Genomic DNA, 21,160 nt, shown 5'->3' with positions numbered 1-21,160 from the left:
AAAAAACATTCATTTGTGTTAATCTTCCTAATTTGGCCATTTAGTCCATCTACTGTACTTACATTCTATCATCATTCTATCATTTACACAGCTGATCATATATATATATATATATATATATATATATATATATATCAGTCACACAACTGTGTGATTGGAGACTTGACTGCAAATATTAAATCAGATTTCAAGGCCTATTAAACATCAGCTTGATCTATAATTATGCGAAAAAGTTATGCTACTCTTTATTTACATTACATTGCTTTATTATGTATTCTACAATATTTTTTCTTCCTCTTAGCCGTAACTACTAGTCAAACAAAGGAAGTCAGAGCCTTATCAACAATGAACTGTGACAGAGTACATCAAAGCAGTGACTAATAAGTACAAACGTAACTCTGAACTTCTGCTTATGTTTTTAAATGTGCCTTGGCCTCCTGCCATGCATATGTAGAAAACAGAATTGTTTACCTTTCTCTGTAATCGCAGTAAGTGCAACATTGAGTCAGACACAGGGGCAAGAGCAGGGGCCACTGAGATGATATGACCGATATTTGTGTATTATTATTAATAATATTATTTGTATCTGATTAACATTAAATAACATTATTTATAATTATTTATAAATTAATACTATAATATTGTTTTACACAATTATTTGAATTATTTCAATTTAATAATAATTATTATTTTTATTAATACTTTTAACGAGATCAAAATACTAATTTCAGACCAACTCTTTTTTTATTTTCATGTTGAATCAATGTATAATAATGAATATACTTTGGGGGTATTCCTGGATTTAAAAAAAGCTTTTGACACTATTGATCATGGTCTATTAATGAGGAAACTGGAAAGATATGGTATAAGAGGCAAAGCCTATTTTTTGGTTAAAAAGTTACCTTGATGACAGATATCAATTTGTCCAAATAAATGATGTTAGATCAGATTTAATGAAAGTAACTTGTGGTGTTCCACAGGGCTCAGTGTTAGGCCCCATAATGTTTGTACTGTATATAAATGATATTTGTGAAGTGTCAAAAATATTAAAAATGGTTTTGTTTGCTGATGACACTAATTTATATTGTTCAGGGGAAAAATTTGGAACAGCTTCTGAATACAGTGGAAATTGAATTGATGATCTTAAAAAAATGGTTTGATGATAATAGATTGTCATTGAATTTAAGTAAAACAAAGTTCATAATATTTGGTAATCGAAAGAGTATTAATAAAGTTAAAATTAGGATTAACAATGAGGAAATAGATAGAGTATATGAAAATAAATTTCTAGGTGTTATAATAGATCATAAATTAAGTTGGAAACCACATATTAATCATGTAAAAAGAAAAATGTCACAATCCATTGCAATATTACATAAAACTAAACATATTCTGAATGAAAATTCATTATATATTTTGTATTGTGCGCTCATAGTTCCATACATGATCTATTGTGTGGAGGTTTGGGGACATGCAAATAAAACCAATATAAATCCAATATATATGTTACAAAAAAGAGCAATAAGGATTATAAAACATGTTGACTATCATGAGCCAACTAATCAATTGTTTAGTAACTTAAATGCTTTAAAAATTTTTGATTTAGTAAATTTCTACACTGTACAGACAATGTATAAAGTCTACAGTAATTTGCTTCCAAACTGTATCCAGAGGCTGTTTGAAATAAGAGAAAGTCAGTATGGAATAAGAGGAATGCATATGTTTAAAAAAATAAGGGTAAGAACTAATACAAAAAATAGATGCATATCTGTCAAAGGGGTTAATCTATGGAATAATTTGCATACGGAATTAAAATTGTGTAATTCACTTTGTAAATTTAAGAAAATGTTTAAAAACAAGGTGGTTAATGATTATTTAATTTAACGGGTATTATAATTTATTTTATTTTATTTTTTCTTTATATACTTTGTATATGTGTGCCTTGTATTAATCGCTACTAGTGAAAAAGTGCCGCTCATTTGATTGATAATTATGTACAAAGGGTAGGCTTAATAAGCAGAGGCTTCAGCCTACACCTTTTCGGTTTTTATGTACAACTTTATTTATTTTTGTATGATTGATTGTCTGTGAGGACCGAAATTAAATAAACATTAAACATTAAACATTAAACATTAAACATATTCTGCCCTCTAGAGGTCTGACTGAACGATGACCCCCGCTTTTCCACGACGAAGTCACGTGGACGAACAAAGACGCACGTTTTTATCCGAAAATCTAAAATAAACCATATAAATCTGAGACAAATGGACTGTTTTAATTTCTGCAAAGAAACAAATTGTTAGTTGAAAAAGAATCCACTATGGGCGGAGCTATTTGAACCACGAACTCTATGACGCAGGAGGGTCATAGGTCACTTGCCCATGCCGTGCGGCAAAGCAACATGTCCAACGTGAGAGTCTGAATTATCGAGCCATTAATCTGACTGCAAATCACAAGATACTATATCGTTGTAAACGATCATGTCGGACCTCAAGATAAATACGAAGTTCGCAGAAAAATATGAGAAATATCGTCAGAAAGAAGAGCTACAGAGACGTAAGTTATTCCAGCTAACACTAGAAACACGAGCACGGGCTGTTAACTACACCCTTAAATATGATCGATCTGCGTTTGAATAAGACAATGTGTGTGTTTTATGTGTGTTGAGTTTGTTAAGTTATCCCTATATCAATCTTAAACATCAAACGTGCTATGATTTCTGTTTGCATATGTGTTGTCGAAGTTATTTTTATAAAGATTAATATTAAGTAATGTTGCATATATTCATAAAGATAAGTTAATTAGACCATTTTAACATTAAAAATATAAAAAATTCACCTTGGTAATCATAATTACGGTCAAATCGCCATATTTACGAACAGTAAAGCTGTGTTAAGTTCTTAATATCCACAAATGTTAATAAACTAATAAGCTTGTTTTATCTGTCTATATTATATTACAATAACAAAGAACAATGTAGGTAGTACTTTCACTGAGGCAGTAAACAAATCATGTCCCACAAATCTGCTAGATATCTCTAATTGTGTCATAAAGGCAATCATGCATTTCATTTTTGCATGAACTGTGCTGTTAAATCTGTCAAATTAATGCTAAATCGTGGGGTGTTTATTTGAAATGTTCCAGTGAAGGATCGCTACGGAGACCAGGATAAGGAGAATTCATCAGACTCCTCCGACTCTGACTCTGATGAGAGTGAAGTGGTGAAATATTCTCTCGCTTTCTTGTTTAAAAACCCTTTGCCAACTTTACACCCAGCTTTCCATGTTTAATACTCTGATAAATGAATTTATTAGGAGCTGGACCCAAAGCTGGACAGGGATTTTTACAGGACGCTGTCACTGCTGAAGAAGAAGGATCCAAAGATCTATCAGAAAGATGTCAAATTCTACACAGAAGACCGTATGAATTATAGCTTTCTACTCAAATGAAAGACATATATCAGGAGACTGTACTCTTTTCATACTCTGTGAATTGTCTTCATAAACAGCATCTGGCTCAGGCAGCGACGATCAGCCGTCCACTTCAAAAAAGTCAGAGAAACCCATGTTCCTGAAGGACTATGAGAGGAAAGTCGTCCTGGAGAGAGGAGGGTAGGAGCAGATCATCTGGTTATAAATGATAAAAGCTGTGGCCGCAGTGATCCTCTTTATCATTCTTTCAGTAGTTGTTTCTAAGCTGGAAGCATAATGAAAACAAATAATTTATTTATTACATATTATATATTTTAGATCAGATTGTTTGTGGAATATAATTGAATGTAATCCATTTTAGAAAATATGATGATGATGAGGATGACAGTGCTGATGAAGAAGTCTCCAGAAAGATGCAGGAGGTAATTACACTTAAGATCTTTAATTTTTCACCATGGACTGAAAATGGATCTTGTTTACTTTTTATTAGCTTATTGTGTACAATTCATGTATGCACATATGTGTTTCAAATTAAAAATACCTTAATATTCTTTTATTAAATTACACAAATTATAGTTTGTGAGTGGATTTTAAGAATTAATAATATTCGTGTCAGTGCACTGGCCAGCATGCTTTAATATTAAATAGTTCAAAACTATTTTTGTAATCATTTTTTGTTGTTGAATATTCTGTTTTATATGGAAACTTTACATTGCAGAAGTACAGTGGGTTGTGAATGCAGTTTCGTGTTTACTTTAAAGCTTGTTTTTGGATGTCAAAGGGTCTGTGAAGAAGTTTTGACAGTTTAGGAATGACTGAAGAAACTGAGAAATGGACTTGGTTTTTATTTAAGATGTTTCTCCACTCATCAAAGTGGCTTCTTCAGTATCTGAAACGGCTTCACAACTAACATAAAACTAGATAATATGTTTGGGTTTGTGTTACAGAGAGCTGCGTCTCCCACCTATATCCAGGAACAGAAGGAACTACAGCAAAGGTAGGGGTTTTAACGCTAGATGAGAGGTTGTGTTTGCACCTTTGCACCTATACAATAACTTAGCTGTCTATGTATGATTTATCTGTTGATTTTAAAGACATAGTTCAGTCAAAATGAAAATTGTCATCATTTACTCTCCAGCATGTTGTTCCAAATCTGACTTCTTTCCTGTATGGAAACAGAGGAAGGAAAGACATATGGATAGCATTACAATGTTTCACTTGAGTCTGTATTTTAATTTGGCAGTTTTCGAAAGTTTGTGCACGACAGTGATGATGAGAGCAGTGATGATGGTGGACCGCTGCTGACACGGAGAACCAAAACACAAGAGGAGAAGGTGCTGGGATTGATATGCTCTTCTTTACAAATGCCATTAAAGAAGGATAATGGCTGACCGTGTAGATTAAAACAGTATCTGATCATAAACCTTTTCTTCGTGCTTGCCTTTTCCTGCTTTCTGAAGGACAAAGAGGACGCTGACTATGTGGAGTGGCTGAAGGGTCAGGCGGAGCTGGAGGGGGAGGAGGAAGTCAAGGACATGGTCGGTGTTTAGCTTTGGTTTTAAGATGTATTATGATGAAACAATGCATAACTCTTGCTCTTTTCTGATCCAGAAATACCTGCGCGACTACTGGAACAACCCTGAGCTGGATGAGAAGGAGTCTTTCCTGCGAGATTACATGCTCAACAAGGGCTACCTGGAGGAGGATGAAGCAGATAGGTGGGTTTTGTCTGTAGTATTACAGAATTGAGTCGGTAAGAGATGAACGTGATTTTTTTTTAAATCTTACTATCCCCAAACTTTTGTATCTCTGTATGTGTGAATGGTTTTAGGATCCCCACCTATAATGAGATGATGCAGGATGATGTGGATGACTCTGAGGAGGAAGGAGAATCATTCCTGCATAAACAGGAAGACTTTGAGAGGCATTACAACTTCCGCTTTGAGGAGCCTGATGCTGGAAAGGTAACAGGACGTCAGCATCAGCCTGATTTGTCATTAACAACTTTGCTATATTGCCACATGAGTGTCTCCGTGAAGAGCAACGCTCTTTTTTTTTATAATATTACCCATCAAACCACTGTTCCTCCACAGATCAAAACATATCCTCGCAACATCGCCACATCTGTCCGAAGCAAAGATGACCGAAGAAAGAGGAAGAGGGAGGAGGTGAAAGAGAGAAAGGAGAAGGTAAACTAACCACACTACTTTTTTCAGGATTCTTTATTTAACAGAAATTGGAAAATAACAGCATTTAAATAGAAATCTTTTGTAACAATGTAAAAGTCTGTACTGTCACTTTTGATCAATTGAATGTGTCCTTGTTGAATCATTCCTATCCCTGACGTGTCCTGTAGGAGAAGGAGCAGAAGCAGCAGCAGCTGAAGGAACTGAAGAACCTGAAGCGAGCGGAGATCATGGACAAACTGAAGAAACTGCAGGAGCTGACAGGAAATGAGAAGATGGCTTTCAACGACGTCGACCTGGAGGGAGACTTTGACCCTCAGCAACACGACCAACTCATGCAGGCGAGTCTGGAATGACAAATATCCCACCAGTGACTAAGTCTGGAATAAAACCTCGTGACAGGAGCTGTCAGTGATGAGCTGATGATGAAGTAGTTGCTGTTGGATATTTACATTGAGCTGCACATGCTTTGTTTGTATTTGAATATATACCTTTCTTCATTCTCATGTGCAGAAGTTCTTTGGGGATGAATACTATGGAGAGAACGAGGAAGAGAAACCACAGTTTGATGATGACGATGATTTAGCAGGTAACATCGTGTCTCTTCGATACCTTTATACAGCTGGATAAATTCCGCTTTGCCATCACGGCAAACGCACATTACATTTTAAAATATGTTCAAATAGAAAACTGTATTGTATGTTTCACCGTATTTTTGATCAAGCAAATGCAGCCTTGGTCAGCATAAGAGACTTTTATTTCAAAAGCATCCTACCGATCCCAAAGTTTTGGAAGCTTTTGTGATTTGAATATGTTGTGTTTTGTAGAAAACTGGAACTGGGACACGTGGGCTGGTAATGAGGAAAATGAAGACGAGTATGGAGATGAGGAAGATCGTGCTGCAGAGGAAGACTATGAGCCCACCTGTGGAGATCCTGACTTTATAGTAAGACCGTTTCTCATAATTAATGCACGAAACAAATGCAGCACTGAACACCTGTGTTCGCTGTATATGGGGACCGCTCTTAATCACACCTGAAATCTCTTGGGTAGATGGATGCTGACTATGACCCAAGCCAACAGCCCGTTTCTAAAAAGAAGAGAAAGAAAGAGAGGGAGCAGAGGAAAAAGAAGACCAAAGAGGATGCCCCTCTAATGGGAAAGAAGAGGAAGAAGTCCCACTTTGCGGAGATCATCACCAAAAACAAGCCAGTCTTTGATCCAAGTGAGTGTTAGGTGTATAGTAATGCCTTTGTGTGTCTTTGATCGGACAAAAAGAAAACCCCGCCCACATTTACACTTCTGTATTCATGTATAGTCCTAAAACCTTGTTTGCCCGTTCCTGTCATGTTTCCAGAGGAGAAAACCTTTGAGCAGTATTTGGACGAGTACTATAAGCTGGATTATGAGGACATCATTGATGACTTGCCATGCAGATTTCGCTATAGAGAAGTTGTGCAGAATGACTTCGGGCTGACCGCTGATGAGGTGAGGAGCTACGGGTAGCAGTGACGTGTCTGCATGATGATTAACTCTGATTCTGTGCTGATGAGTGATTGTGTCTGAACTGGTATTGCTGTTCCTCTGGGAATAACTCTGACCAGGGTCTGAGGACAGAAATCTTCTCTCTGAGCAGATCTGCACCGAGTGTCTCAGATTTAGATGATAGAGAGCTGTGTGTTTAGTATGTCTGAGCTCCACGTTCACTCTGGCATTTCAAGAACATCTTTCAGTAGTAGTATATAAGGAGCATGTGTGCCAATATTTAATTTCTTTTATGCTTATCAGTCAGTTGACATTGCCAAAACCCACCTACTTTTATTATTAGTATTATTTTAGTAATAATTACTGTGTTGTATTATTATTTTATATTTATTTATAAACTTCCGTTTTAAAAGTTTGGGGTCAATATGATTTTTTATTTTTATTTTTTCAGCAAGGATGCATTAAACTGATCGAATGTGACAGTCAAGACATTTATAATGTTACAAAAGATTTTCATTTCAAATAAATGCTGTTCTTTTGAGCTTTCTATTCAACAAAGAGTTCTGGGGAAAAATAATAATTACAGTTTTCACAGAAATATTAAGTAGCACAACTGTTTTCAACATTGATGATAATCAGAAATGTTTCTTGAGCAGCAGATCATCATATGAGAATGATTGACACTGAAGACTGGAGTAATGCTGGAAATTCAGCTTTAACATAACGGGAATAAATGATATTTCAAAATACATTAACATAGAAAACCATTCTTTTAAATTGTAATAATATTGCACAATATTACAGTTTTTACTGTTTAATGTGTATACATTTATACATATACATTATTTTCAGAAGTGTTCGTTTAGAAAAACAAATTAAAATTTTAATAATTTCACAATGTATATTTGATCAAATAAGACTTCTTTCAAAAACATACTGACCCCAAACATAGTAGTATGAAAATAATCATAGCTGTATTATTAGCCACATTTTGTGCGTCCCTAGAATTTTGCATGATTTAATAAAAAGTCTATTACATATTCTACTCCGTGATTTATTTAATAGTATCTTATTTAGAAAAAAAAAACCTTCCGAAAACATCTGGCTAATATTTCCATGTTATTCTCAACTGAAACTCTTTCCATAGATCCTGAAAGCAGAGGAGAGTGAGTTGAACCGCTGGTGCTCACTGAGGAAGACCTGCATGTACAGGTACCACACAGCAGTTTTTGTGATGGATAGGAGTTAACCTGGAGCTACAGTGAAGTTTTGGAATATATAGTGATATATACATACATATATATATATATATATATATATATATATATATATATATATATATATATATATATATATATATATATATATATATATATATATATATATATATATATATATATATATAAATGATATTATCTGGGAAAGTAACTTAATAAATAGCTAAATAAAAAAAAATATTTCACTGGCCTGGAATAGGTTTTTGATGAGTTTTTCCTTGTTCAGGTCAGAGAGGGAGGAGCTATGTGACGTGAAGAACTTCCAGATCAAAGCACGGAATAACAAGAAGAAACAGCAAGTGTTTGTGTCTTTGTATAAGGAGTGAGTGTTCATTTAAACATCATATTCATGACACACAAGCTATAAACTATCTATGCATGAACCTCATACAAATGAAACGTTTGCATTTGAAAACCTTTTTAAGAATCCTGTTCACCATCATATGAGTACTTGTGTTTTAGCGTGTTCGTGCTTCTTTACACAGGAACGAAGGTGAGGAGGAGCTGATGGAGCCCAAGGGGAAGGTGGGTAAGAAGAGAAGGGATCGTCTAAAGAGGTCTGAGGTCAAGATGGAGAAGCAAGATCTGACGGAAGATGCTTCTGAAAGCGCTGTAGTTGACAGCACAGACCGAGCAGACGTCCAGGACCTCGCTGTACGGGACGAAGGGGAGGATGACGAGGAGTTCTTGGTCCCTAAGAAGAAGATGAAGCGGGAGGAGTCTGCTGTAACCCCGAAAGAGGAGGCGGCCAAGGAAAGGACTGAAAAACCTGATCGGCTCAAAAAGAAAATGAGGCGCAGGGGCGGACGCCTGCTTTCCAGGTCCATGACGGTGAAGATGGCTGGAAGAGAGTTCAGCAGACAGAGACTGCAAGCCTACGGGCTCAATCCAAAGAGACTCCACTTCAGAGAGCTGTACAGACAGAAGAGAAAAGAGCGGGAGAAAAGGGAAAAGCAGCAGAAAAAGAGCACGCAGTCATGCTGAAAGTGAACCAGTTTGAGTTTGTGTTTGGCATATTGATTTTATTTTCTATATTTTTTTTTCACGAGGGACCAGAAACCATGAAATAATACGCTTTCTAATTTTAATACATTCTTTGAATGCTGAAAGTATCTGGTTCGTCATTGTTTCATGAATGATTTTTATCTGTACTTAAAAAAAATAAAAATAAAAAGAGGAGTTGTAGTAAAAATAAAGACACTTCTTTCACTTTTCATATTGTGTTCAGCGGGAAATGGAAAACATTACATAAGAGTTGTCAGACTTAGTTACGTGTTCTTTTCAATACAATAAAGATATTTCAGATTAAGTGGCATTTGGTTTTAAACTTAATGTTCATGTACTACTTGTTAATTAAATATTTTTAAAGTCATAATGAGAAATAAACGAATATTGGTAAGGGATAAGCCTAAAACAAAACAGCTGTTTCTGACCATCCTCATATCGCCTTGGGGCTTTAGTTTTGACTTGACTTTTTTTAGGTGTCTCAGATAGTTGCCTGACAGTAATTCTAGCGTCTATTTAAAATAACCTCGAATAGTTTACAAGAGCACATTATTGATTTTCTGTGTAATTAAATGTATTAAAACAATGGTCACGATGGAGTGAAAACGAAAGCTTGAATCGCTGAAGCTGGTTTGTATTCAGGCGCGTTTCTGGAAAGCGCGCCAAGCAGCCGCCAGTTTGAAATCCGGATAAGCAGCGCGTGTGTTTGGTGAGACTTTATTTGCTCCGAAATATTTTACAGTAAGCCACTATATCGTGTATTTTATTAATAAGTGTTGTTTGGAAGTGTTCTAAAGCGCCACATTTGACTAAATCCGTAAATCGTGTATTTGTGGGGACGCTATTGTGTGGTTGTTTTAGGTTTGTTTTGATATCATGTTGTTTATGTTTGTTACAGTCTGTCATTTTAATATTAATATTAGTTAAACACCTTTCATACTAGACTATATACTTTAACAGCTAATACAGCTACTGATTCGCAGTTATCTTTGGTTTAAAAGAGGTTTTGTTCAATGTGTAGAAATAAAATGCGGGTATATTATCCTCCTGGGAGCCAGGCATAGACCTTTGTGTCCCATGTAGAGTCAAGAGGACATTATATTTTAGTGAATTTCTCTGAGACCCTACATGCCACAGGTTTAAGTCCCGTACTGAGCACATTCAGGGCTTTTTAGAGATATCAGATGTTCAGAGGTTTGATCATAAACACTCCTTCTCCTTAGTGTTTAAATATGACTGATATTAACAGAATGATCAAATTTAGCACTCTTAGGGAAATATGATAATGTTTTGTAATTAGCATTTAAATCTGACTAATTTTAAAATTGCCATAAATAAACATCTCAGAAAAATGTTATGGGGTTTCAAATCGGAATATGACTTTTTGTTATGAAACAGGTCATAATTTTCATATGTGTCTTCTGCAGAGGACAAACATCATGTTAATCAGACATTTTGGGAGAGACACAAGTCTACAGGGAAAGAAATTATAGATCAATATTCCTATGAAATATGAGAATGTGTTATGAAAATGTTGCCACATTATTACTCCCATTATAACACTTCTTTATCATTATGGTTTGCCCCAAGAACACATTAATATGCAAATTAGATGCAATGTATAGATACACTGTATAGAATGGGAAAACCAGTTTTACACACATATTCCATAAACTACAGCATTATATCAAATAATTCTGTTATATCTTTCATAACATAGTCGAGAATCATCTTTGTATAAAGTTTGGCTAAAAATAGCCTGAAACCTAAAAACTGATTGATGAATGAAAAATAAAACATTGTTTTTGCCTATAAATGCCTTTTAATGTTTATTTATCTTTTTGAATAATTTAGTCCTGCCGTCCTCTACAAAGAACATAGTATAAAATATGAATAAAATATATTTTCTCCATTTTTTTCTTATGCTCCAACCAATGTAAAAATAATCTGTTTCTCAGAAGGTTATAGCTGTAGATGAATGAGACATTTAATGAAAAATATAAATATTTCTGGGAAAAAAAAGCATTGCTGAAGATAAAAACTGGTAATTTGGTGCCAGTGTAAATGCTGGCATGAACTCTTGTTGTTGGTTTGTCGAGCACTGAATAATATCTAACATATACAGTAAAAGAAATAAAAAGTAGCCTTCATATTTCATGTTTGACGTCCAGTTAAAATGCATTGACTAAATATTTATCCTTTTTATTCATATTTATATTTCTTTTCAGTATTTCACCATTGCTTTAGCTCGTTACCAATCTTTATATATATATATCCTGTGAATCTTGTTAACTGTGACACTGCTTGCATTGTAACTCATTTGGAAGGCGCTTTTAGTGAAAATATCTGCAAAATGAAAAAATGCTCTGTCGTGGCACACAGCTTCACCTCCGTCTGTGCTGCGTTTCTCTGCAGAAGCATTATTACTGCAGACATGTCCCAGAACGAAGCGATGCATGACGATGACCTTGAGAAATCAGGGGAAGCACTGATCGAGTTCATCAAGAGCAGTAAGGCAGAGAGCGTTCTTCGAGGAGCAAGAGAGAAGCTGCAGGAGTTCTTTGACCACCACATCAAGACCAAGAAGACCACGACCGAGCTCTTAAATGGTATTACTCTACTACTAATGCTGACTTTTAGCTTACTAATTTATATTAACATACAAAATACAATAATAAAAGGTAACATTTCTTTCTGTGTTGTCTTCTTTTTAAAGATCTTGTACATGCAGAGGAAGTGGTGGGCCAGAAGCTTCTGGATTTAGAGCGGCAGAAGAGCCAGATGGCGCAGGAGATCGAGAGGATGGAGCAGGAAGTACAGCGGAGCCTCTCCAAAAGCCAGATCCTGGACTCAGAGCAGGAGTATCCTTCAGTATGATGCGTCCCCCGAGACCTGAACCAGAACCTGCTCTCTAGGGATATGCCGGTATCAAATTTTCCTGTTGCGATTAATTGATAATGTTTTGCCACGGTATACGGTATTATCACGGTATTGAAATTTAGTTTTAAAAAAGTGGTCATAATACAGTATAACAGGTTAAATAACTTTTTTCTTATAACAAAAATAACTGAACATTTAAATACAATAAAGCAATACAGAAAAAATATATAAAGTTAAAAGTTTTACACATTAAAGTGCAAAAGAACTATAAAGACCAATAGGTATCACTTTACAATAAGACATCATTAGTTAACCTTAGTTTAATGCATTAACACAAGGCAAGTTTATTTATATAGCACATTTTATACACAATGGTAATTCAAAGTGCTTTACATAAAAGAAAGTAAAATAAAAAATGAAGAAAAATAACCTCAAAAATAAAACAAGCGATCTAAGAACTTTGAAAATTATTTAAAAATTGACTTAAAAAGAATTTAAGACAGTTTAAAAATAGAAAATGATTTTACATAAAATATAGTGCAATACATAAAATATAGTGTAATCAGTTCGGACATAGCATAGTGCTCATTCAATAAATGCACAGCTAAACAATGAGCAATAGCTACATTTGCTATAGAAGTTATTAATCTTTGTTAAAAAAATGTACTGCACTGTAAGTCGCTTTGGATAAAAGCGTCTGCTCAATGCATAAATTTAAATTTAATTTAAATTTAAATATTGGAATACCTAAGATTAATGAATGTTCAGAAGAATTTTTAATTGGCAGTTTGTTAACTAAAGAAGCCCTAATGTAAAGTGTGAATGAAAAATAAAGAATCAAAACACTTTCAAACAATATCTAGGGCATTTTGTAGTCCAGATTAAAAAAAAAAAAGTTTGAAAATAAATAGCCTATTAAGTCTAAATATTTAAGTATTTGGCTCTGTGATGAACACCATAGCAAATCCACAAATCTGAATGGCTATTTAAAATGATTTAAATATGGTTTAGAAAGTAGCAGCTGCTTTATTTATGGGGTTTACAGGGTAAGGGCTGCAGTTTAGCGCCATCTGCTGTCAGAGAGTGAATGTGCTTTCATTCAGCGCGTCTCTCACGTGTTCCTCCATGTGCTTCTCTTACGTGCTTGTTTACATCAGAGCACATGTTTCTTTCAAGCAGCATACAGCGGTGTTGTGCATTTTGAGCAGTTGATGGGAAACATATTCTTAAAATGCATTCCAAATTCTGAATAATTTGTAATATATAATTATTCACGGTATTTAGAAGTGCCCACGATAACAATACCGTGCATATTCATTACCGCGATATATCGCATTACCGAATACCGGCACAAGTCTACTGCTCTCACTATAAGAATTGGCCATACCAGAATGAGCTTTATTCACAAGTGTGCGCAAACACACAAGGAAATTTGTTGTGGTTTCCTGGAGCTCTGGGTACATGCAGACATACAAATATACATACAACACAAGAGAACAGAAAGAACATTTAAATTAAAATTAAACTAACCCTAAAATAAAATAAAAAAAAAAATACATTAAAAACAATAAACGATTTTTGGTTGTTTACTGTACTTTCCTTAACGCATGGGTCAGATTCTTGCAGAAAGAGTTGGAAAGACTCAGAGATACTGAGCAAGAAATTCAAACTCTGCAACAGGAAGTGGATGAGGACACAACTGAGGTCATTCCTTCAGCCATGTAAGCAAGCACTGACCTGGCTTTAGTTCACCTTCTTGTGTTTGTAATGACAAAGGACTACATTGTTCAATCCTCTATCGTGTACACTACCATTCAAAAGGGTTTTTTATTTCATGAAGTCTCTTATGCTCACTAAGGCTGCGTGTATTTGATCTAAACACAGTAAAAATCCTAATTTGCTGCTTATTAATAGTTAGTAAGATAGTTGTTAAGTTTAGGTATTGGGTAGGATTAGGGATGTAGAATAAGGTCATGTTTTATACGGCATTAATATGTGCTTAATTACTACTAATAAATGGCTAATATTCTAGTTATATGCATGCTAATAAGTAACTAGTTAAGAAACCATGAAATAAAGTGTTACCCATTTATTTGAAATGGAAATCTTTTGGAACCCTTAAAATGTCTTTACTGTCACTTTTGATCAATGTAATTCATCCTTGATGAAAGTACTATATTCTTTGACACCCAGACGATTTTTGAATGGAAGAGTATATCACCAGGTTCACATGAAACCTGAAAATATCTGGAAAGGTCATGGACATAGTTACACAGAGTATAAAATACAATCTTTATGATTTTTTAAATGAAAAAACTTTAACAAGTCACAAACGAATGCAGAAGTCATGCAAAGTCATTGTGTGGAAACCCTAATAGTGATATGTTGATGACTGTAAGTCACTGTTTTGCCAGATTGCTTTGAAATCATGTCTACTTAAAAAAGTCTGTTTTGTATTGTTTTGCTGCTCACTTGATTTAGATACGTTGCTCAGCTCTACTTTAAAGTGACCAAGATCAAGCTGGAGGTGGACACAGAGCCGCACATCCTGAGGGGAGGTAATTCGGACACATTTACTGTATATGATGATGATGATGAACATAACAGTTTCATATTCTAGACTGTATGAAATCCCTTTTGTCTTTTGGCAGTACACTACGGTGCGGATGTGGCAACCCCCATTAACATAGACACATCCACCCGCTCGCCCTGTGAGATCAGCGATGACCTGTGGAGCCTGGTTGATACTGAATGGTAGACCTGGTGCGCATGTACACTGTTAGCTAAATTACTCTTTGTTTTTATGCGTGTATATATATATATATATATATATATATATATATATATATATATATATATATATATATATATATATATGTCTGTATGTGTCTTGTAATTCTGTTAATAAATTTGCCCCCTGTGCATCACACACCACAAGATGTCACTATGCATTCACAAAGTTCCCCCCACAGCCTGAAAATGCATGATTTGCATTACTAGAATAGCATTTTGTGAGATTTGTGTTATAACTTGCTCTTTGTTAAAAGGCTCACCTGCTGTTCCCATAGAGCAGGGAATTTCCTATGAAATTTAAAATCAATTTTTGCAAATGTTGTAATGAAATTAAGTACTCTCTTAATACTTGTTGAATACTAATTTAGAGAGAGATTTCTCAGGACTTCTGAAAAAAGGACAAAGAAAAATTATTTATATAAAAAGGACATGCAGCATTTTTCAAAATATAGGGGTAGATGCATTAACATGAAAGTGAGCTTCTCTTTCTGTGTGAACAGACCTTTTGTTTGTTCGTACTGCTTTTTTGTTTCAGTCTTGGTGTGCTTAATCCTTTAAAGTTACTTTTATTGTACTTTTTTTTTTTTTTTTTTTGCTGGCAGACAAATCCTAATTATTAGGATTTATTGACATGAAAAACCTTTGAACTGAAACTATGTAGATTTTAGTTTGTTTGTTGTTGTTGTTTTTTAAGATGTGTGTATATTTAGATCGATAATTAATAAATCAGATTTATTTTATATAGCTCCTGCCTAAGGTTAATTTAAATATTTAATAGATGTTTTTAAATATAAAGTGTGACGATGTAGGATATAGCATATATATTCAGATATGATTTCATTTTCATTCAAAAAGATTTTATATAATTTCCCAGAGCTTTTCTTTCTGTACTTTCACTACACTACTTTCACTATTTCTAATTTCAGTGTTTAATATCTGTCAGTGCAGATGGATGGGTATTCTTTCAAAAGCCTAGTCATCCTACTCTGTGTGCGTGACCAGTTTAACCTTTGGTCGTTTGACTTCAAAAATGAGTCACATCATGCCCTTGAGGTGCAGACACATGCCATTTCAGCTTCGATAAACATCCGGACTGGCACGAGCTTATGATCTTTTTTTCTGTAGGGGTTTTTTTGCAAAAACAGAACGGTGAGAAAATTCTGTGTGTGGCTCATGTGAAAGGATGAAACCACAATATAGTTTAGTTTATGCTTGGTTAACATGTGGTTGAGTGTGATTGAAGCAACTGGAAATTAGCTAGACTCACTTCGAGAGCATTGTTTTCAAATTCCTGCATGCACTTTAACTATTTATATTCTTGCATTTGCTGTTTTATAACTATGCTCATGATAAAACAGTTGATGGATTTTCCACTGCGTCTGAGCAAAATGTATGTATTTACATACACCTATACATTTATATTTGTTTCACTCTTTATTTTATTTTTCATGGGAAACAATGGGCATAGCTTAAATGTAATCTATAGAAGCAAGCTACACAAAACTAAACAAACAGCAAACATTCAAGAAAACATTTTTAATGAATGCACTTATAAAAGATTTGTTTTTAAGGCTCATAATTTAGGATCAACAAAATACGTTTAAACACATAAAATGCATCTTTTTCAGTACAGATTTTTACAGAAATGCAATATTGCTTGAATGTCAGTGCTGTTTTTTTTTTTTTTATCACTGCAGACTGCTAAAGATAAATGATGCCATTCCATAAAAACAACATAAAAACTATGTTACAATATTTATATAGCTTGTGCCACCTTATGTCAGCTGAAACAATATTTACTGAATAAACAAATAAAGACAAGTATAGCATACTTGGTTACGTGGTTAAGGGGAGCTTTAACATGAAAACATTACTTCCCGAAACACCAATATAAGAGGAAACATCTTACAAATGAAAAATAGTCACTTGCCTTTTTATTTGCATGCATATGTACTCTTAAAATGCCAGAGGACTAACATGCTTGTGTGTGGTGGCATCAACCCGTCATTTTCTTTTTGTCTTTTCACCACAAAATCTTGAAAAAAAAATGCTCATACGAGTCCCGTATAACATCAGAAGAGTTCTTTTCAAAGCATATTTGCACAATAATGTATAACTGCTTGTTTTTTGCTGTTTAAAATCCTATTTTTAAAAAGGCACCGTAGCTCTTGTATTGCAAGTCTGACCCTCAGACAATCCATTTTAAACACTGGTATTTATCACAGTAAAAAAACAATCCTATTGTCTGGTCTACCATGTTCTCTGGTAGCCTCGTGGTTTGCTTCAATGCATGTGGAGGAAACCAAGTCTTCAGCTCTAAAGTCCAAAACAACATTTATGTGTTTCATTTATGAGTTCCACCTCATCCAACGTCTCCTGAATTCATTCCCAAGCACCTCATACTTGTCTGTTTGGCAGTTTTATAAATATTCAACCTGAACCAGGAGAAGTTGAACTGTCCATTAAGACTTGCATTGTCAGTTTGAATTTAATGCATTTTTTTTCCTCAGCTTTTCAATATCCTCGGGTAGATAGCTTTAATAGTGGCTGGTGTGAAGTGCCCCGAGGAGACCATCGTTTCGAGGCCCTCCAGCCTTTGTGACGGCACCTCTACCTTACTGGTGCTACAGTCTAGGAAAGCCATGCCAAACTTCTTCACCTCTCCGTCTTTTGATATCAGACAGTAGCTGCAGACCAGTCTCAGAATGGCTCTCCGCATATCTTTACTAGTTAGGGTGTAAATGATGGGGTTTATGAGCGAGTTAATCATGGCAATACCCAGGAAGTAGTCTGCCTTGAACAGCACCTCACAACTTTGAGCAGGGCAGCCGAAGTCCAGCAGAAGGAGCACAAAGAGAGGCGACCAGCAGGCGATGAAGACCCCGAGAACGATGGTGACTGTCTTCAGCAGAGCCAGATACTTCTGGGACTTCCTGGTCAGACCTTTGCGCTGAGGGCTGCAGCCTAATCGCTGGGTGTTGGACTTCACTATGCGGAAGATGCGCACGTACAGCACCACGATGGACATCAGAACCAGAGTGAACACGGTAATGCAAAAGAGGATGAAGCTCTTGGAGTAAAGAGGCAAGACGGTGGAGCATTCGTCCAGATTTCCTATGCAATTCCAGCCCATGATTGGGAGAATCCCGAGGAGCACCGAAAGAACCCAACTTGCAACAATCAAACCGAACATTCGGCCACGCTTGGCCCCTTGATACGGCTTCATCCGGACCATCGTGACATGCCGCTCGATAGCTATAGCGAGGAGACTGATGACAGATGCAGAAAGTGTGATAAACACGCCGCCTTCTCGAAGGAACCACAGAACTGGAGTCATTTTGAGAGTGTTTGCACCCGAAGTCACGATGTTCACCATGTAGGTGAAGCCTGCCAGCAAGTCAGAGAGCGTCAAGTTGCCCAGCAAGTAGTACATGGGCATGTGGAATTTTTTGTTCTTCCATATTGCCACCAAAACAATGGCATTTTCCACCACGATGAGAAGACAGATGATGAGAAACGCAATGGCCTCGGGTTTCAGTCCATCCCGGTATTTGTTCTCTTTCAGCTTTCCGGTGAAGTTGTAATGGGACATGATGACGGCGTTGCTTTGATACTCCCGAAACATTCTGATCAGGTAACCTGGAGACGAGGTGATCGATGGCAGAGTTGGAGCAACGGCGGCGCTAGCACCGTATGAGGCTTCCATTCTTCTTTCTTCTTTTGCTATTCTTAAAAACTATCCTCTGTTAAAAGCTATCCTCTGTAGTCCCTCTTATTGCCATATTCCAACAAAGCACATAAATCAACTTTCAAGAGGATTTAACATCGTTGTGTTGGAGGATAATTTATATTGAAATATTCACTTTGTCCTTCTTGTAGCTCAAATCACTGCTTTGCTATATCCTCAAAGGCCACCAGAGGGAACTGAAATAAAGCAGTAGAAACAACGTTAAATAATTAGGGTAAACATAATGTAATGATAAACATAATAAATATAAAAAATACATATAAAAATAAAACATAACAAAAAATAAAAACATGCATATACAATTGAATATTTTGCATTTATCATGTTCCATTTCAAATGTTTAATTAGACTTCATAGTCAACATTTTATTTCAGTGTAGACATACAAACAGTTTTTATCTAAATGAATGGAGATTTTAATTTGACTGTATTTGATTAGGAATTGTGAGAAAACTATGGAGTAATTGTGCAAAAAGTAGTAAAGTAAATTGTGTTTGAGTATCAGTATTAGTTAGTCTGTACACTTTTTAAAAAATACAGTACTGTAAAAAAAAAAAAAAACTAGTAGCTGTAGCTGTCAAATGTATCTAAACAAATGGAGATTTTAATTAGAACTCTACAATTGAAGGAAAACAAAGAAATACTTTGTAATAAAGTAAACCATGTTTTGAGTATCAGTATTAGAATTAGTAGGCTACACTGTAAAAAAAAACAGTACTGTTAAAAAAACTAGCAACTGTAGCTGTCAAAACCTTTACCAAAAATATTACAGTGATGAAGTATTTATCGAAAGTACATTTTACACACATCAGATGCGTGACATGTATGTGACATCAAATTATGTTAATATACCAATCTATTTGAACTATTAAAATTTGTCTGCTAGTGTAAAATGTTGGCATACTGATAATACTAAAGTTTTTACAGATTAAACATTATTATAGTATTGTACTCAAAAATACTTAGCCAAATGCCGTGGTAAATACAAATTTCCTTCGTAGACTGTCATGCTTTTTTACTTTATAAAACATGTCATAAAAATAAAAAAATGCAGTTAATTTCCACGTATCGTTTATTGCCATTTAAACTATTTACAGTTGCATAATAGGCTAAGACAAGAAAATCCTGGTTATCAAATTAGGAGGTTTACTTTAGCGTTTTTATATTTTTCAACGATTTATTGTCGTTTAATAATTAACCGTTATGAACAGTTTTGCGGAGTAATCGGACAATCACACGACTCGAGCATTTTCTGCGTAATTATTTCGGTAAATAATCACTACAGTGTTGCGCGTCGCGTGAACAGATCACGGTTAACTCTCTCAGCTCACAGACTGAATTAATAGAAATGGACGAAGCAAACTTGAACCAGTCCGTGACTGAAACGAAAAGTCCGCGTCCATGCAAAACCACTCTAGTTTACATAATGCACACTCAGTTCTCCAGAACTGGCTTTAACCTATATTCAAATGAGATCACGCGCATTCGTGTAAACAAGCGCAGCTTACCTTTCAAGTTCGAAACATCGAGCTGTGTCTGGAAATGACAAATCCTCCTCTGCTCCACTATCTCTGCCCCATGTCCTGCGTACAAGTGACAAGCGCTCCGGCCGGCAGCTGATGTGAGAGCTGAACCTGGGCTCAAGACTCGTCCTGCAGTGGGCTGGTCTTGGCATTCGTCTGTGGCTGCTCATGCAGCACTAATGTAGCCTAATGAACAAGATTCAAAACGCCAGTACTTCTGTGAAGAACTTTTATTTTTATTTTTGTGAGTTAGAAGCATTTCGTTATATTTTTATATATTTGGGTCTTATAATTAAAAATGTGAAGTAAAGAAAACAAACAAAAAGAAAGGTTTTACTGTGAATTTACTGTAAAAAAAAGTATTTTTTCACTTGACCATTTTTTAAACAAATCACACCATTTTTGTTTAAATCACAGTTCTAAGATTTGTATGTAAAAGATTTGTCATCTGAGAGCAGTTTCCTGACTTACTGACCTATATTTGCTGTTAACAGTTAACATTAATTCTTTTTTTAATTCAAGAACTCATGCATTTTTTTAACCGTTTCTCATCCTTATACGCAAACACAAGATAAATAATTGTAATGCATTATGTTTTGAGCCTTGTCCTCTACAGTGTTCTTTTCTTTCATTCTGACGTGCAAACAGGCACATAAACAAGTATGACTAAATAAATAACCCTGGTTATTTTGAGTATGTGATGCACAAGTACGTAAAACATGAGCAGTTGTAGAATTGAACTGGAATTACATAAGGCAGCGGAGAGTGTAAGTCAGAAGCCGGATCCTGCTTTCTTAAACAGGAAACTCTGTCATTGTACCTCCAAGGGAGAG

General features: G+C 35.3%; 3 protein-coding genes and 1 non-coding gene across 6 annotated transcripts; 3 read left to right on the top strand and 1 right to left on the bottom strand.

Moving 5' to 3' along the window:
• The first annotated feature begins 2,350 nt into the window (after window positions 1-2,350).
• On the top strand, window positions 2,351-9,595 carry LOC109059935 (protein KRI1 homolog). 2 transcript variants are annotated; one of them, XM_042729661.1, is made up of 20 exons: window positions 2,351-2,556; window positions 3,145-3,221; window positions 3,315-3,420; window positions 3,509-3,611; window positions 3,793-3,853; window positions 4,379-4,428; window positions 4,675-4,765; window positions 4,892-4,969; window positions 5,043-5,149; window positions 5,263-5,395; window positions 5,525-5,620; window positions 5,788-5,958; window positions 6,131-6,206; window positions 6,445-6,563; window positions 6,671-6,842; window positions 6,975-7,105; window positions 8,250-8,314; window positions 8,606-8,701; window positions 8,865-9,386; window positions 9,418-9,595. In XM_042729661.1, exons 1-19 carry the CDS (start codon window positions 2,481-2,483, stop codon window positions 9,361-9,363), a joined length of 2,307 nt encoding a protein of 768 aa, XP_042585595.1. In that variant the 5' UTR covers window positions 2,351-2,480; the 3' UTR covers window positions 9,364-9,386; window positions 9,418-9,595. The 2 variants fall into 2 exon arrangements, with proteins under 2 accessions (XP_042585595.1, XP_042585590.1); XM_042729656.1 differs by having other exon boundaries at window positions 8,865-9,595.
• LOC122139142 lies at window positions 7,158-7,253 on the top strand. Its single transcript, XR_006156016.1, has one exon. It is a non-coding gene; the product is annotated as a Z30 small nucleolar RNA (small nucleolar RNA).
• Window positions 9,596-9,938: 343 nt separating the features above from the next.
• Window positions 9,939-15,198, top strand: LOC109059918 (SPC24 component of NDC80 kinetochore complex). Of its 2 annotated transcripts, none has more exons than XM_042729691.1 (7): window positions 9,939-10,093; window positions 11,800-11,993; window positions 12,101-12,245; window positions 13,881-13,985; window positions 14,746-14,822; window positions 14,916-15,071; window positions 15,130-15,198. In XM_042729691.1, the coding sequence occupies exons 2-6, from the start codon at window positions 11,819-11,821 to the stop codon at window positions 15,020-15,022; spliced, it is 609 nt and encodes a 202-aa protein (XP_042585625.1). In that variant the 5' UTR covers window positions 9,939-10,093; window positions 11,800-11,818; the 3' UTR covers window positions 15,023-15,071; window positions 15,130-15,198. The 2 variants fall into 2 exon arrangements, with proteins under 2 accessions (XP_042585625.1, XP_042585617.1); XM_042729683.1 differs by having other exon boundaries at window positions 9,952-10,125.
• A 1,380-nt stretch (window positions 15,199-16,578) lies between these two features.
• LOC109046597 (sphingosine 1-phosphate receptor 1-like) lies at window positions 16,579-20,481 on the bottom strand. Its single transcript, XM_019064352.2, has 2 exons — window positions 20,313-20,481; window positions 16,579-18,981 (listed from the first exon to the last, which is right to left on the bottom strand). Exon 2 carries the CDS (start codon window positions 18,761-18,763, stop codon window positions 17,564-17,566), a length of 1,200 nt encoding a protein of 399 aa, XP_018919897.2. The 5' UTR covers window positions 18,764-18,981; window positions 20,313-20,481; the 3' UTR covers window positions 16,579-17,563.
• Window positions 20,482-21,160: the final 679 nt, after the last annotated feature.

This window comes from Cyprinus carpio, chromosome A3 (assembly GCF_018340385.1).
Source record: "Cyprinus carpio isolate SPL01 chromosome A3, ASM1834038v1, whole genome shotgun sequence".
Taxonomy (NCBI): Eukaryota; Metazoa; Chordata; class Actinopteri; order Cypriniformes; family Cyprinidae; genus Cyprinus; species Cyprinus carpio.
The sequence above is the reverse complement of the archived record's forward strand: the minus strand, read 5'-3'. Positions and strand labels throughout refer to the sequence as shown.

Excerpts from the sequence above, each read along its gene's own strand:
- LOC109059935 (XM_042729661.1), top strand. The coding sequence starts at position 2,481 with ATGTCGGACCTCAAGATAAATACGAAGTTCGCAGAAAAATATGAGAAA. Across the intron at positions 3,421-3,508 it reads CAAATTCTACACAGAAGACC|CATCTGGCTCAGGCAGCGAC; the intron begins GTATGAATTATA and ends CTTCATAAACAG. Across the intron at positions 3,612-3,792 it reads GTCGTCCTGGAGAGAGGAGG|AAAATATGATGATGATGAGG; the intron begins GTAGGAGCAGAT and ends AATCCATTTTAG.
- LOC109059918 (XM_042729691.1), top strand. The coding sequence starts at position 11,819 with ATGTCCCAGAACGAAGCGATGCATGACGATGACCTTGAGAAATCAGGG. Across the intron at positions 12,246-13,880 it reads ATCCTGGACTCAGAGCAGGA|ATTCTTGCAGAAAGAGTTGG; the intron begins GTATCCTTCAGT and ends CGCATGGGTCAG. Across the intron at positions 13,986-14,745 it reads GAGGTCATTCCTTCAGCCAT|ATACGTTGCTCAGCTCTACT; the intron begins GTAAGCAAGCAC and ends CACTTGATTTAG.
- LOC109046597 (XM_019064352.2), bottom strand. The coding sequence starts at position 18,763 with ATGGAAGCCTCATACGGTGCTAGCGCCGCCGTTGCTCCAACTCTGCCA.